We start from the raw sequence: 17,910 nt of genomic DNA, 5'->3' as shown, positions 1-17,910 counted from the left end.
TTCATTGTCCAATCAGAGACACAGCTTAGGTCACGTGACTGACAAGCGCCTTGTAGCTGTTCGAAAGGAAACTCACAGCTGGCGTCACATCAAATGTGGCTGCGTCCACGGACTGGCTTCATGACGTCACAGATGCTACGTCTTTTTTTTTTAATCTTTTTTTATACAGTCTGTGGTCAAAACACTAGTTAAGCTCTCATTCTGGTCTTAAGATTGGGGAAATAATGACAGCTAGCAGGCACAGAGGAGTTTAAATACCTGCTGCCACAATGCCACAATCATATCTGAGACAGAAAAGAGGAAGAACATTATGTCCTGCAATCCAGACACATGCAGAGCAGGGGAGAGCATCTCTAGGCTACCAGTCGCTGTATAATAACTCAAGCCATTAATGGGGTAAAGGCATTCATCAGCTAACAAATAGAAAGGTTAATTCTTGTCTTTCTAAAGAAGAAAAAGAAACATCAGCATAGTTCCTGAGTCAGGGCAGCCTGGAGTAAATCTCTGCGTTATTGAAACTTAGGACGAGAGTGCCACTTTGAGCTCTGAATGGATGGATGGAGTATTCAAAGGACGTGCTGTTTGACCTCTGCCCTGTTTCACTTCAGTGTGTTTCTCTCAAAGGGCCACAGAAAGACACCAAAGAAGATAAAGAGGTGCCTGGAAGTAATGAATGAATGTGTGACAATACAGCCCATTTTGTCTCCCATTACTTGGATGAACTGCTCCGTGTCACAGTTAGTATCATGGATGTTATGAGCTGTTGGACAGCGTGGTCTACTCTGTGAGGCATGTGAGAAGCTGCAAAGTGAGTTTTTATAACCTCAATTTAAGATTAAAGCATTTCTTCTGAAATACAGTAAAAAATGAGCTTGTCTTGTAGGTTTATGTACTAAGTTGTGTTCTTTTTGGAATTTGCATCATAAAAGTTTTAGTGAACAGCTAAAAATTCTCCTTGTAAATAAAGAAAAGGGTGGAGTTTATTGGCGAATAGTCATCAGTTTTGAGAAATTATAGTCAAGACACAGTAATCATCTTCAACTAGGATCTGCTTCTGCTTCTGAAAATGAAATGCACCCAGGCAATACTCTTCTCCCTTAGCACCAAAAACCCCTTAACTCTCTGTTTGACCATGATGGTGTTTGAAACTGAGCTGAAAGCAGGAGGAGAATCTCAAAGTCCAGTTACCTTGGATGTACCACTTTAAGATATGAAAAAGTCTCGTATCAGTGAGCAAAGGAGTCTTTTTTCCCTAAAGTCTGACATTCTCTACTGGCCTTACCCACTCAAATCTTGCATAAAAATCTGCTGCATCGCTGTTCCTCCGCGGATAGATCCTTGCACTAACACTGTCATGGTAAGGGATTCCCCCTCGGGCCAGCGCTGCTCAAAAATTTATGCAAGCTCCAAAGCGCTTTGGGAGAAATCATCCGACAAATGGCAGGTGTTGCATCATTGTTCTGTTTCTTGTTTTTAATGGATTAACTTTCCTGACAGTGAATATGTATGAGACTCTGCTTTGAAAGTGCTGTATAAATAGTTATTCTGTCATCCTGTCTTTCACGCCTGGCACTCTGAATTATTAATATTTATCTTAGCGGTATCCAAGTGGAGCTTTGGAGGCCTTACTGTAGTGTATTTTTGTATAAAGAAATAATGATGCTTTTTGGTGTTTGTCAAGTACATTCATGTTTTTAACACTGCTCTACAGGAAGGTGCTTCCTGATTATAGCACATCAGATATTTTATGCTTTCTCTACATGTCTGTGTGTTTCTAAACACAGATAGCAGCTAATAAGAATATTAACACTGCTTTTATGAATATTTAATGTATAGGCTTTGCTGGCAGACCTCTATAATAGAGTCAATTGCTCATTGAAATATTCACAAGTGTCTCTCTGTTGAATTTTCCTTTGTTGCTTGAAGCTTTATACATCAGGCGTGATTTAGAAGCGCTTTTGGTTTTTGGTTTTAAATGAATCGACTCTGACAGGAAAATTGATAGAAGCAGCTCACTGAGGATGAGCCAAATTGGAAGATTTACAATTAAGCCACAGACCAGCATTATCTGCGTCTTCTGATGTCACTCCGTCACAATGGGAGCGACTCCTCGAGTAGTTCTGTCTGCATAAGCTGTGACAGACATTCACTGTTTGGGGAATAAGCACCAGTCACTTTATGATGTGCTGGCCAGAGCTAATCAGAAATGGCTGTAATTTTAAAGATGGAGTTACTGCACGTCTCAATATGCCAGCTATTGAAGTGAAGCTTTAAGACAGAGCCAAGCACAGTGACTCAGCAGATATCTTAAGATATAAAGAGGGTTAAACAGTGCAGTCAAACAAGCCTGCCTTTCTAACTCATAAGTCACCAAATCATGACTAAAGTTATCTCTAAAGAGGGTTTCCTTTGTGCTCTTACTGTTGAACAGATACCTTATGGTTCCTGCACAGAGAGATGCTTTGTGACAGTGGCAAGAAAAATACTCCTTTTAAAGGACAGAAACTTTGAGCAGAATGGGATCAAGGTGAACAACCACCCCCCTCGACCTGTCTGACAATAAGAAAGTTTGTGTTGCAGTGCTGTCTCAAAGATGTGCACTTGTGTCTTGAGACTTGACTCCGGTGAGCACAGCAGCAAAACTTTCTGAATCTTAAATATCGACTCGAATACAACAAAAAGCTTAGAAGACCTACGACTTACCATTAAATATCCGCTGATTTTTTCCACCAGTCATTGCCAGAAGTATTTCGTTCAAATTGCGTCTTCTTTTCAACTCAACATATACAAATCCAAGGAAAATGTAGCCAGCTATCACTCCAGAGAAAGCAATCAAGAAGCTGAAGGCAGAGAGCTGATGCTGCTTAATAAATTGCTTTAACGATGACTCGATTATCAAGCCATTTCATTTTCTGCTGTTTAACCGATCAATAAATTAACTAATTGTTTCAGCTCAGGACTTTAAAAGCCAGTGAGAGGAAGGTTTGCAAACTCAAACAGATCCAGTATCTACTAATTAAGCCAATGCAATGAAGAATTGGTGTCGGATCATGCCACATCTGTTAAATGAAAAAGCTGTATAGCATTAATTGTAAATGGGTTTCTGCATTGTTCACTGTATATGGAGATGTGCAACTACGTCTGACTTGTTTCACAATCTTTGACGAGAATGATAATCTTTAAAGCTTATGCCAGGGTTTTCAATCTGGTTGTAAAACATTCAGATGTTTTATTAGCTAGATCATTTCTTTTTTGTAGCATTGCTTCTTGGCAATAAATCTTATACCATTGGAAAGTCTGTTTATTTCCCTTTTAAATGGTGCCACAGCTATAAGTCGCATGCATTTGTGAGATGAGCAACGGATATGAGTATGCGTTTTGTGCCTGTGCAAACTTTGCCAAATGTCCCGCGCATGCATGGCCTGCCCAAGCCATCGTAAAGCATCTGTTTACAAGAAGCGCTATCTCATCAGAATCAGCACAACTACGGCTACAACTACAGTGACTTTTTGGCTTATGTTAAGTTGTTTTGGTCCGACACAGCCCTCTAACACCCTTGCTATTGTTTAAAATGATTGTCGTGAGGAGCTGTCGCAATGTTCATGGGTCATGGATCATACCTCATGTCCACGTGCTTGTGTATAAAGTCTACCGCGCTGAAGTGCACCTCTTGTGCCAAATCACAGAAGTAAACCTTGCTCCAGCACAGCACAACTGCGGTAACACTAGCCAAACAAACTTGACTTAAGGGTTGAAGTGTGTTTAAGCATGATTTTGTTTGCCAGTGTGATCCTCTCCCAAGATTTATTGGCAAGAAGCATCGATACTGCAATGTTCAACCACAAAGGTTGTCAACAAGTGGTACATTTTAGAATTTAAACAGAGCAGGATGGTTTTTTTTTCAAGAAACCATTAGGACTTTTGTACATCATGAAGTTAGCTTTGTCCCATAGACTGTAAAACTAATGGGCATAGTCTCCCCGCTGTCACCTGTCTGTTTCTGAAACAGACTTTTGAAGCAAATCTCGGCCATATTGAAAGTAATGGGGGCTTCGAGTACAACTATAGGGCACGCATCAGTCACGTGAGTTGAGCTGTGCTCCTGATTGGATGAGCTCACAATCTTAATATCCTCTAAACTTCTGATTGAGAGAAATATTCACCCCCTGTATAGTAAAATTATCAGACATTCAGATTCAGACATGAGGCTTTTTTGGTACCAGACTGTAAACTGGTTAATTTTTGCTGTGAAAACAGCTTTTTTTTGGATTGGTGTGTGTGTGACTTCCAGTACTTCCAAAGCCATCCTCAAGAGGACACACTCAGGAAACAGCAGATTTTAGCACTTCAGCATTGTCTCACATTTTTACACCAGAGGTTGCCGCTTGCTTTGTCCACATGGGGCACCAAACTTGTCACAAACCAAAAGTTCCTTGAAGAAGCTTTAAGTTTAAAGGTCAACTTCTGTCATAGACTCAGTTATGAATTAATAACTTTGTCAAAGTTTGGTTTACAAAGAGGCCCTTCTAAAGCTTCTTTTATTTTCAGCCCATATAGGCTATAAAGTGAACTTCACTGTTGGCTTATCTCCTGCAATGTGTAGGCATACATAACTTTTCCGCTGAATTCTTAAAATAGTTTCCCTTTTAAGACTCTGCACAGTGGGATGGCAGCTCAAAACAGGTTGCCATGGTTTTTCATGTAAGCTGAATAAAGGTGCAATTCACAACGGTGAGGAAGAATGTCAGCATGGAGTCATCCCGCCACCGTCAACTGACCTCATGACGTCAATGACCCTTCCTTTCTCTCCGTCCTTTCAAAACACAACCATGCTAAATTGTACCGGGAGGTTGATGAAACCAGGCCAGCGCTGACTCTTTCAGCCTCAGAGGGGAAAGAACCAGAAAATGTCACCGAACCCTTCAAACAACAACAAAAAGACGCTCTCCCAGGCTCACCAGCCAGCACCGACACAAAGTCAAGCGTGACACCTCCCATGTACAAGTTTCCTCCCTCCTGGCTGTGAAGATATCAACCTGAAAATAGCTCGGTGCAGCAGAACACTGAGCCGCGATAAATAAATCACAATAATATTTAAATATTCAGAGTGGAATAAGAGGGGGAGAAAGAAAGGGAAACACAGAGGATAAACTCCTTCTTCCTTGCCTTACAAATCAAAACAGTTTGCCTTGAGGAAGTTTGACTACATTATCAAATTCTCCCTTCAAGGGACTCATCAAACATACAGTAGCCTGTGTAAGAGGCTGATAGTCGTCACGCCTCGGGCTGCCTGTATGAATGAACAGCAGATAAGGGCATGTAGCTCATTAACTCAATTATATCGTTCACTTGTGCCGTCTGCCCATGCATTACGCAAATGGGATCGAATTTGCCGGCAGATATGGAGTCATCTTCATTGACACGGAGGGCAAAGGAGAATGATTGTACTGTAAATACAGGGAGGAGGGGAGGTGCTCCATTCAGAAACTCCACCACGTGGTTTTGCTGAGCCTCACAGCAGAAGCTCCGTCAATAACTCTGTTCTTTTAAAAAAGGCCTGTCCATGTGTTGAAAAGACAGAGAAAAATAGAGCCAGAACAATCACAATAGCACTCGACATGCTGTGGCACTCTCAGCGAGGAGAACGGGAGGTCTGGCGTGTACTCCTCAATCCTGCCCCGCTGTTTGCTTTTGATAGCAAAAGTCATAATGACATTCGAGTACTCACCAAGCTGAGAAATGAAGCGGCGACAGAAGGAGAGAAATGGAGATAGGGAGCGGGTGCATGTGTGGAAGTGCATGTGCAAGCTACTGTACGTGCTGGGGGTCGGGTGAAACAGAAGTTGGTTGGGAGCCAAAAGAAGCCGTGTTGGAGACGGCAGAGTTCCACCAAAAGTCTGTTAATAAACTGTGTGATTAATTCACGCTGTGTCATTTTTTCCCAGCCCCCTCTTTCCTCTCCTTCAACAGAGAGGGCTTGAAGAGGAGTTTAATTACTCAGCACTTTGCTCACTATGAAACCAAGCGTCCCTGGTTGGACACCACATTACGAGAAAGAAAAAAAATAAATCTATCTGTAAGCAGTTTGGAAAACGTTACATATCAAATGCCTACAGAAGTGGCCCCTTGTGTGGAGGATATATGCATTCATTGGCTGGCCTGCAAAACACACACACACACAAACACAAATACACACTCAATCTTCTGCATACACACAGATAGCACGGCGGGCTCGCACACAATTTTTCGCCTGACAGTCAACAGCTTGGCTCACAGGGGTATTTAAAGACTAGAAGGCCTTCAAAGCATGTTTGTGCGGTTGTGTTTGCACTTGTGCACGTCTGCATGCATAAATATGTACAGAAGTGTTTTCCTTAAATTGTTTTGTGCGTGTGAGTGTGTGGCTCTCTGAGAATCTCTCAATGCCTGTCAATATACATGTGCTTGTGTTTTCACGACTCAAGTACCTCAGAGTGTGTGGAGACAGATAGAGAAACACTGTGTGTGTGTGCGCCTGTGTGTGCAAGAAGATCTTCAACTCTCAGCATAGCCGAGTGTGAGAAAATGAAGGAGAGTGAATCAAAACAAGCCGCCGATGTGTGAGTGTGTTTATTTTGGAGCATTCTGGCAAAGGTGTGTGCGCGTGAGTGTGTGTCAGTGTGTGTGTCAGTGTGTGGAGTAGATTCTCATGCGGGGATAAGCAGCTTAGAGAAGGAGCATATTCTTTTCTAAGTAAATCTCATTAATTTTAATTAGCTGTATATTTAGCCCATACACCTGGATTGGGTGTAATTCTGTTTGTATATATAGCGACTAGAGAGCAGAGCAGGTGAAATGACTCAGGTAGCGATTATATTGCCGTAGCAGCCTCACATTTGCATAATGTCCTGTTTTTTTGATTGTGTCGCATGGCTAAGGAGGATATCACAGGCAAATATGCTTCCCCTTCATTTCCCTGTCGCATGCTCCATGTGGTACGCCATGCTTTTGCAACGTTCACCTTTATTCTCCCTGCGCTATCTTTTCCTTTTCTCTCTGAGCTGTGCACCCAATCATTAGAAATATCTCCTCCCCTCCTCTCCTGCTCCCCCTGCCCTCACGCTCCCTTTACTGTATGGATTTTTTTCTTGTTCACGTGCATGCCTCTGTCTTTCTCCCTCCGTCTCCCCTCGGCCTCCCTCCTTTCTTGGGTAATCAGCTTATCCTATGTGTGTCCAAGCCTCTATGTCTGCGTTCCTCCTCTCTTTGTTTCGGATTCATTCAGCAGGGAGATTAGAGATGCCTATTTGGTGCCTTTGTCTCCAACCGGCGCGGTAGCTCACAGTTACGCAACGTGCCGATGGCCCCGTCGTCTAAAGCAACATCCACTCATCATGTGCTCATCATACCCGGATCAGTGTCAGGAAGAAAAGCCAAGGCTGCGTCTGACCAGCGGCTGCAGTGTGAGTTTGCATGCACTTGCATCACGGTGATTGACTGCTAGATTGATCGGCTGACCTTATCTAATGTTTGAATGAAGACAATACATTCTCTACACCATTCATCACAAGAAAACACACACACACACACACACACACACATCAGTGTAGAAAAACTCAAGGCTAACACACTAAAGCCTACATGCTCGTTTTCTGTTTCATCAATGGGCTGATGTTTGGAATCCTGAAGTGATCATGATTTCTATTTCTCCTCTCAAGAAAGGAAACATTAGGAGCAGCAAATCTCATGAAAAGAGAAGCGATACCTTCTGTAGGTCACAATAACGCTATTCACATGTTGCAATGAAGGTATTCAAGCAATGAAGACAAAGCACAGGAAAAATGTGTTGTAGAGGTAGAGTGAGAGAAAGATAAGAGACTATTTACTCCTCTTTCTGTTTAAACATTTAGCAGCCTGACCTCATTTATACCTTCTATTAAAATGCAACGCCCGAGGTTATGACTGGATGAGAAAAAAATCTTGCTTAAACAGTGAATAAAGTGCAATGTGGTATGAAAGTTATCAGGTCTTCTTACCCACCTACAGAGTGATCAAACCTCTGCCAGGAAGGAGTGCACACACTTTGTGTTAATTCTTGCAAACAATGCAGAGAAGTTTAAGCTCACTCCAAAGTTTTGTCATCCCCTCAAAGATACCACCAGTATCTCACTTCATCCCCACAAGCTCCCACTATTTCTCCTCTTCCCGAGTTTAGTTGCAAACTGCAGCAAAAAGCCACACGTCATCGTTTTTTTTTTGTTGTTGTTGCCTTCCAGGAAAGACTCATAAAAGACGACCTTTTCCACTTCGATGAAAAGTAAATCCAGGCTGTATGGCATCAAATCTAATGATCCCACACCCTTCATGCTCGCTCTAGTTGACAAGCAACCTCCCGAACGGCTTCCCCGCTTTGTATAGGGCTCGTGAAATGTTCAATCAAATTACAATGCGGCTATAAATGGTGATGAAAACACATACACTAAACGCCAGGTACTGTTTTAATATAGAGGACATTCAAATAATACAGAGTGCATTTTAATAGCAGATGAATATGAGAGCTATGAGCATTCAAGCAGCGCGGTAAAGTGTCATTGTGAGGCATAAGGAGTGCAGCAGTGCAGTGGAAGCATAAATGAACTCCACGGAGCAGAAGCTGTGTTACAATACGAAACCATCCGACAGTGTGAATGCTGAAACCATATATCTGCTCTCAACAAACACGAGTGAGAAACAATATAAAAAGGGATACGACGTATAGGAAGCAATATCCCAAACAGCTTCAGTACAATAATATACTCTCAGAACATCTTTGTCTCAGATTTTTTGGCTGCAGCTAACTCCCCGTTTATCGCTCTGACTGAAACTATCAAAAACTTTGCTCCTTGTGCCAAAAAAGGACACAGCCTGGAGGTCTCTGTCAGTCTGGCTGCTGATCCACTTTGACTCTGTATCAGCAGGGAATCTACAAGTGCCAGACTCTGCTTCCGACTGTAGGCAGTTCCATCCTAAGCTGGGAGATTTATCACACATTATATCCATCATACTTCAGATTATATATTTATTAAAGAGCAAGGAAGTCAAATTAACAAGTAAGCTTGCAGTAGAGCAGCTTCTTTTTTATGAGTTTTGAAGGCTGAAAAAAAGATGGAGATGCTTCATTCTCAGACATTTTCACTGAGAATAATTGAGTAGTTTACAAATTCAAATTTGAAGACTTGACGGCTCTGGCATTAATGAACAAACAGTTGGATGTTTTTTAATGACCCGACAAAAAGTTCATCTAAAGGTAGAGTCCAGAGGACTTTCCTATTCGTAATGCCAATTTTTACAGAAATGATCCTGTTTAATCGTCTCCCAAGGCTCTCTATACATGTGTGTCAGTGTCTATGTCTGCCTCAAACCCTCTCCTCTGCCTGTATGTTGATGTTTTGGCTGAGTCAGGACGTTTCTGGGCAGATATTAAGTGTGGTTACACCAGCCAGAGCAACTGACTTTGCATGTTGATTAGTAATTGAAAGAGGCTATCCTGAGTGGCTAAGATAGTGAACGTAGCACGGAGAAAGAAAAACACAACCAAAGTGCAACAAAACATCAATCGGATAAAGCTTTTTACTAATAGAGGGTGAAGCTTTGCTTGACTTTCACTCGCTTTCGGGCCCTTAGAGAGCAGCTCTGGATGAAGAGTGACAGGAGTTGGCTTTCTGCCAAACAAGTATGTGTCAAATACCCATGATTAGCTTGTGCTAACACGCCAAGTCAGGTGTACGGCTCTCAAGTCTCTCCCACATACACAATGCCTCAGGTGATTGCTGGGCTGGTGAATGTGTTCACGTAGCTTTGGTCAGAGGAAGAGGGTGTGGTGCTGCTGCTGGCACTGAGCCAAGGAGGGGGAGTCCAGTTTGAATGTCGTGTTTACTAACTAGTAACAAAATATCCATCAGACCCTACCTTTAGGCTATGCTAAGGTGTCACCAAATTGTCTTTCAAACAAAACTTGAAATGCACACACTGCCAAGATTTATACAAAAGCCGTAAAAGCTATTGTGTTGACATGCTGGACCACATTAAAAACATCAACAAATATGTTGATAATGCATTTATGATACGCTAATAACACATTAATATCATGTTAATGACTTATTCATAACATGTTAATGACCTGTTGTTAATACATTTGTGAAAAATTCCTTTAACCCACCTATTTTTTCTTCTACAGGCTTTCAGCATGTGCATGTTCTGTGATTGCGACTCTCAGCACACCTTGTGGGAAATCAAGAAGAGAGCAGCAGTAATGTTGAGAATGGCAGGCAGGGAAAAAAGAAAAAAACCTTGCTCAGAAACGGATACTGAAACGAGCTGTTTGAATGGCAAGTTCAGTTTCAAAGAGCTGCCAGATGGTTCTCTTAACAAGACCCAAGTTATTTGCATTTACCGAGATGTGAAGTGAGTTATCACCCGAGTACATCAAGTCCCATTGTGTGAGATTACTGCTTTAAGTGTGAAGGATCCAGAGAATGATCTTTGTGTGATGGAAAAAAAATTAACTTGTTGCACAATGTGTCTGTTCTTGTGATGAGGCTCATCATTTTGTGTCAAGCTTCTTAAAATAACAGCGGATGTTTGCTTAACCTTTAGCCTTAAAGCTGGACATTGTATTGTGCTGGTATTACTTGGAAATGTAACATCTGTTGTTTTTTAGGGCTTAAGTTTTTCATTTAATGCTTTCAGCCTGTTTTTTTAAGCACATTTGAGTCTGTTCACCAGAATGTTCTGGACAGTCTGTCATTGTTTTAAACTGCTGGAATACAAATAGGCATTTATTTGCATAAAGCAAGCATATTTCTCCATTGTCAAGTTGATAGGAGAATTAAAAACTTCATCCCTTTTTACAGAGTTATCTATAGACTACTATGTGATTAGTTAAAATTAAAAATATTAATTTTGTGACACACCAGGTTCTTTCATTGAGAGTTTAAAGTGCCGACCTGGAGAACCACTTCACTTTCCGAACAGCCGCTTTAATGGGACAGAAGTATGTTAGAGGCTCAATAAGGCTCACCACCCTGTGAATGGACGGTGATTTCCTCAGCAGAAATCACACCGGGGAGAATTCCCTGGACAGCACAGAGGTGAATTAAAATGGCTTTATGGTCGTGGTATCAGCGCTGAGATCTCCCCCCACAGACACACTCCACACCACCGGCTGAACTGATGGCATCATCAAAAAAGAGGCTGTAAACAGGAGCACCCTCTGCGCTCTCATTGGTGGAGCTCCTGTGCTCAAGGGGAAACCCTCAGCACTCAGACTCAATCAATAGAAGCGCTGCGCTTTTACAGCCATGCACTCACGTCTTCCGGCACCCCGTCATGGTCGGAGTTTCACACATAGTGCAGTGTGCGGTGATGGGCTCCCACAAACCAATGCACCTTTCCAGGGAGCCTTTGCTTTGACCATCCATGAAACAATGATAGGATGGGTGATTTCCAACCCTCCCTGCAGCATTCAATTAAAACACCATTCTGTGATTCTGGCAGGTAGTGAGGGGAACAGAGGGCTCTGGTTTGTGGGGGTGGCTGAGATTGAAGGGCCTGATCAAAGGGAAGCCAGGGGAGTGCAGAGCCGATAATAGGGGCTCTTGTTGACAGAAAAGAGGGTGAATTAATTTATTCTGGGCTGACGTTGTTATTGTTGTTAGGTTTGTTTAATCTGCTCTGTCTTTATGAAGTGATGATCTAAAGCTGACAGCTCCGCAAATGTCGGACCCGTAATTTTTACCCGCCCAACGGTGACGTGTTTAAGAGCACCTAAGAGGAAGCAGAGACTGCTCCGCTAAATTCTCCTGAGCACTCCTCTCTTTCAATTTCCAAATGCCATTTGCTGTTATTATGATGCTGGCAGGCGAGATTGATCTGTTCTGATGTAATCTCACGCAGCCTGAGAGGGGGCCCGGGTGGATGAGATCTGCCTCAGATTGATGAGGTCTAATGGATGAGTCTTGTTTGGGTGCCCCTGATCCCTCCAAGATGCGATGATACTGGGGCGTTGCTGCATTTTAATTCGGCTTAATTTAGTCACTTAGTACTTATCAACACTTTGAGCTGTGCCTTCTTGAGCTGTGAGTTCCTTTCCCTAACGCTTACGCATGTGTGATGTTTCAGCCTGTCTGAGGAGCTGTATAAATGTGACATGAAGACGCAGCAATATGCATAATGTGTGATGAAAATCCTCCCCAGGGCTCAAGTGCTCCTGGTTGGAGCTTTGTTGGGAGTTTAATCAATCAGCCACAGCGCCTTAATTAATCGGCATGATGAACAGGAGAAATAATTGGTTTTCCGCCAGATGTGAATCTGTTGCAAACTAATGCCAGCCAATCAGGATCCAGTTCATAATCGTGAAAGTGATCAGGACAACAAAACGCTTAAAGGATCAGAAGAAAATAAACACAGGAGACAATGGGAAGTAATATGGCTTTGGATTTAAGACTGTGATAGGAGACAGTTGCTTGGAGCTCCTCTACATGTGCTGTGTGTTTTAGATGCCTAATTGGATCTGTGTCAGAATCATCATCATCTCATTGATTGAAATCTGGGATATGTGCTGGATTATGTCACTGCTTTTTTCTCCCTTTAAAAACCAAACATATTGCTAATTAATTGGCATGATCGGGATGAGGAGGATTAATTGGGCTCCTCCCCAGATGTTTCTGAATGAATCTGCGGCAAACTAATGAGGGGTGTCAGCATTTCTATTGAAGCAGCAGATGTCATTAACTGAAGCCCACACTGAAAATACTGCTCTGCCCAGCTCCAGTCAGTCCAGGTAACCAGTGGCTGAAACAAAATGGAAAAGCACTCGAGCCAGTAAATCGCCACAGTTGAGATTGGAAACCAGTGGTTTAGCCAGCAGAGCCAAATGGAAAAATAGCTCAGGCCTCTTATTAATGTCACAGTGGCTAGGCGGTAATTCCCCCAGGCTCTGTGTACCTCGGCTTGTTAATGAGTCACTGCTTATCAGTCAGCCTTGTTAACAGGCAGAGGCCTCCCATCCAAACCGCCTACTGCTATTGTGTGCTAGCCGTTCTGTGTATTAGCCAAATGTTCCCCCATCTTGGCACACAGGAAGTCAACAGTAAACAACAGAGGCACACACAGGAAGTGGGCCACAAGCCAACGAGAAAGAGCCGGTCAATTGGGGAAGGAGCCCATTCTGTTACAGGATAAAGTGAACCGCTGGCAGAGACAAACACATGCCGAGCCCTCCCGCCTATAAATCTTCGCACACTAACGATTGGTCCGCTCTGCTGCCGTCTGATAATCCGTATTCATTATTGGTCTCAGCTGGAAACATCAGGGATTCATTCACTTGTCCTGACCAGCAGAACTCGAGGAGGTAAACAAACTATTAGGCATGCTTCTTGCCACGAAGGCAAACCTTCTCCAGGGGTCTGCGAACAGGCTGCCATGGAGCTGGTGTCCAGGTTGTTGACGGGAGGCTTCAGCTTGCTATTCTACACACTGTCTGCTGAGAGCTCCATGGACAGACCCTCCACAATCCACAGAAGCCCCGAGGTAACTGGGTCAGCAGTACAGAACCAGGGCACAGCCGGCCAATTGCATGCCTAATCTGTGCCCTTCTGAGAGGCATTTTCCATCCGCGGCGCATGGCTGCACATCCAGCTGTGGAAATGGATATGTCAAATGGCGCGCAATTAGTGTCTCCCCAATTCGTTCACTCGCTCTAAGGAAGCCTGGTCACTTTAAGAAGCAGAAAATACAGGGTTATAGTACTGCCGTTCCCTGACTTTGACATACATTAAATGAAGACGTGTCAGAGGAAGTGGAAGAGTTTGGAGTTGAGTGTTGAAGGGAATTTTTAAACCTTCGAGACATGATAATCAACCACATAAGTCATAGGGGGAAGCTTCCTCTCTCTTTGCTTCTCTGAATGATGAAAAGAGACAAGCCGTCTGCATGTTTTTAATTCACTGTGGACTCTGAGTATAGCAGTGATGGGCAGTTCTGCTCTCTGATGGCTCATCTGCTCCTGCATTGATTTGCTGAGCTAATCGTTTTTCCTCTCTCCAATACATAACATTGAATTATTTATGCTAAGTAGACCCTTCTGTTCCAGCACCTCTTAGCATGGAGATCTCCATTATGACGGCATTATGTGACTGACTGCCCCGCCCCTGCTCCATCTTCTGCTTAACAGCTCTGCTGCTGGGTCACAACAACAACAACAATCAGTCGAATCAGAGCAGATGTGAGCGATAGACCTGGGCTCTGTGCGTTACTCACATCCACCACTGAAGCTGACTCATCACTGTTTGCCACATTGCTCAAACGTCTGGAAGCTAACTAACACCAAACAAGAGATAAAGTGTGTATAGTTTCCTTTTGGCTGAATTTTTGGCAACGTTGCTCTGTCTTCGCTCAGGTCCTACTGGAACTAACTTAGATATTTGCCGGTGACAAAGTCTGGGCATCATTGAGGCACTTCCTGTACTCCACTGATTGAAAAAAATGCTGTATTACTATAATTATCGGCTTTTCACACAGCAAGAGAACATCATTTTAAAATGTTTACACAAAAGTGGTCCTAATTGATTTCACTATAGAATTTTTATCAGTTTTGTTTCAGTACAATCATTATGGGACTGTGATTATGCTTTGATAGCAAAAATTAATGACATAAAAGACCTTGAGTACAGCTTAATGGTTTACAACGTGCACAGTAAAACTGTGAAGCCAGCAATCCTTCCCCGGCCTCCTTTCTCCTCTCAAATGCAATCTCTGACGTGTTTTCTCATCTCCTGAACACTGTCAGACGTCCCAGGCTTAATTATTCTCCTTGACTGACATGATAATGTAAAACAGCGCTTAGGTGAAACCAAAGCAGGAATTGGTCATGCATGGTCAGCCCTCCTGCTAGGCACACCTTAATCAAAAGTGACGTGCGTCTGAATGCGAGCCAAAATCGTTTTCAAACCCAAATAACGAACCCCTGCTTGGGTTTCAATGACGAGCTACACGGCCGGGGTCAGCGGACTGATGAGAGATTGATATTTCATCATCAGTGCCGCAATCTGGAGATTGTTTGTGCGTTTCTCATTTTCAGCAGCTTTCTGGGCCCTGACAGGCCTACATTTGCATTTGTTTAGCAGTGACCTCATCCCGGCTTCTTGGCACAGCCGGATCGTTTCTCACTTTTAACTGCGCTGACCACCGAGAGCTCCCACTGACAGCCCTCCTCTTCCCCACATTTCATCCACAAATGCTCAGAAAACACAGGAATGCATAATTCAACAGAAAGTAAAAACAGCTGATGTGGATAAAACAAGTGGAAGTAGAGTAAATGTGGAGCGTGCGCTTGCATATCTGTGTGCACACACGTGTGTCCATGCTTGTGCGTGCACAGTGTACTCAAAGATGAATTCAGATTGGCGAATTTGTGTGGGTGAGCAAGTGAGTGCGGGCGGCCTCTGAGAATATATATTGCAAATGCAAATCAGGGAACGTCTATTAGAATCCGTCTTGCCTGCTGGATCATCTTGCAATTCTTCACCAAACACTCAGTGCAATTAAATCCAAACTGTAATGAGAAAATGCCAACAGGATTCTACCTGTGTCAATCAATTTTCCATGGATTGAGTGACAATCATGATGCACCATTTGCCATCGGCACAGCTTGCCCTCTAAAGGTTGTATTACCGGCAGCCAGTCACTCGAGTGTTATGTAATTGGAAAAAGCACACTGAACAGTGTATTCCTGTTCACTCAGTGCTCACAGCAGGGATGATATCATTACAAAGTGCTTCTCTCATCAAATCCTCTCTTACCATCCACTTTCAGCAGCACCCAGCTCATCACAGGTTGAGCTTCTGCCATGATGCGTGTCATGTGTCTCTAAAGGATGTGAGTGTTAGGTGTGCATGCCTCTGTGTTGCTATTTGAGAAAGTACAAGATGATTACTGCTTATCTCCAGGCAGCATGAACCTCTGACACAGATACAGCCTGCACACATGTGAGGAGAACAGATGCTGAGCAGGTGAGAATGAAAGAAAGAACGCTGGAGCGTGAGCGAGTGCTTGTTTTTGTACTTTTGTGAGAGCGTATCAAAGTGATTGTTGATGTGGTATCAAAAAGAAAAGGAGGTCATGGGGCAAGCGAGTCGCTCCAGCAAGAGCCTGTACTGTTCATATTGGAGTCCAGTGCCCACGTGCAAGTCACACACATTCCTCAAAAACAACGGCAGGAATTCCTCTGGGGTCCAGGGAGGTGGGAGTGTCCCATGTGCTTATTAACGGCTCTCTGATTCCCTTGTCATAATACAGGAAACAACAAAAAAGCCTCAAGTCAACAGATAAGGGGCACCACCAGAGACAGAAAGAGCAGGTCGGGGAGGTCAGGGGCCCTGAGAGAGCCGGAGAGATGGAAAGAATAGGAAGTGGAGAGATAAAGTGAAAGGGAGAGGTGCTTACCGTAGACAATGTTGCTGTGAACCGCAGCTGCGAATAGTACTGTCAATAAGCTGACACTCCATAATGCGGAGGGGGCTGATGGGAAGGCCATGGTTGGACGCACAGATCCGCCTGTCTCGCTGAATCCTCAGGAGGGGCAGAGGAGCTCTGGAGTGTCACCTGCAGAGAAGGAGAGAGAAGAGATGAGGAAAACAAGCAGGGCGAGGAAGACCGGCCACTAATTGTGTCCCCTGCCATTGGCTGGCTGCTGCTGAATAAACGCTTGGCCCAACGCTACTCGCGCGTTGCTCCATGGGTATTCATCGATCTGCTTGTGTCATACCATACTGAGATGCGATTGAGAGAGGAGGGGTGAGAGGAAGTGAGAGATTGAGGGTGGTGGTGGTGGGGTGTGTGTAAGGGCGAACGTTGATGATGGTCGTGGTGGTGTATGGGTGGTAATGAGGGGAAAAGAGGAAAGGGGATTTACTCATCCACTTTAACAAGCTGTGCGCGTGTGGAGTGAAGGAAAACGAGTGCGTTGGACAGCTTCAACTAACTCGCGCTAATTAGAAATAATGCCGAGGAACGTTTGCCTCAGTTGGTTGCGAGAAAATAAAACAAAGACAAAGAAGAAAGAGGGGGAAAATACAGCAGCATGAGAGGGATGCACCTGTCGCCCGCTGAGAATACTCGGTGCGCTTTGCACATTACTGGACACGCGTGCATGTGAGCTGCTTAAGCACTCGTCCTCTTTCTCTCTTTCTCTTTGTCACACACAAACGCACACACACACTTCTCTCCCTCTCTTCATCTCTCTCTCTCTCACACACACACACACACACACACGCACGCACAATCCTTAAAATAGCCTGAGCCGAGGTGAGCGCTCGGTCCATCTGCGAAACGCTCCCTTTTCTGTGAACGCAGGGAGAGGAGCGGTGTATCCGGAGTGTTGCCTGCGGGACGGGCGAGCGGTTACAGGGCGGGGATAGAGGGAGAGGAGGAGGAGGGAGTGGGGGCAGATGGAGGGGGCATGGGATGGGGATGTGGATGCAAGGGATTGAGAGGGGAGGGGCAGGGAGGGAGGGAGGGAGCTGTGTTTATTGTTGCTCCAGCCTTTTCCTGTTGAGTGATGGCGAGAAATGAAAACAAAACTAGAACAAGTGCATCCACGGGGAAATAACGCGGACACTCTGGGCGTGATTTGACAGAAGTTGTTGTCGGTGCAGAGTGATAGTAGTAACGATGAAAATAACAGTCAAGATACTGAAATAAGAGCTCGTGCGTGGTGGCCTGCGACGATCGCTGCGACGGAGCGCGGGAGCACTGGAGCCTGTTCTCTCCAACACCTGCTCCTGCACTCTCAGGCAGGGGAGATGTGGAGCTGATGGGATGAGATTTAGAGACTCCTGTGACGGCTGGGGAGAGGCGGCTGCTGCTGCACTCAGTTGCCTAGTTGAGATGTTT

General features: G+C 44.1%; 1 protein-coding gene across 3 annotated transcripts in view; it reads right to left on the bottom strand.

Moving 5' to 3' along the window:
• The window catches only part of cadm3 (cell adhesion molecule 3), a 134,460-nt gene that overhangs the window by 115,873 nt on the left and 677 nt on the right, over positions 1–17,910 (bottom strand). For all 3 annotated transcript variants that reach the window (XM_074688710.1, XM_074688708.1, XM_074688707.1), the window contains exon 2: positions 16,462–16,620. In XM_074688710.1, coding sequence (XP_074544811.1) covers positions 16,462–16,552 — 91 coding nt within the window. In that variant the 5' untranslated portion in view covers positions 16,553–16,620. The remainder of the gene's footprint in view (positions 1–16,461; positions 16,621–17,910) is intronic.

This window comes from Halichoeres trimaculatus, unplaced genomic scaffold (assembly GCF_033239565.1).
Source record: "Halichoeres trimaculatus isolate MK-OKI-2021-1 unplaced genomic scaffold, fHalTri1.1 fHalTri1_scaffold_15, whole genome shotgun sequence".
NCBI classification, from domain to species: domain Eukaryota; kingdom Metazoa; phylum Chordata; class Actinopteri; order Labriformes; family Labridae; genus Halichoeres; species Halichoeres trimaculatus.
The sequence above is the reverse complement of the archived record's forward strand: the minus strand, read 5'-3'. Positions and strand labels throughout refer to the sequence as shown.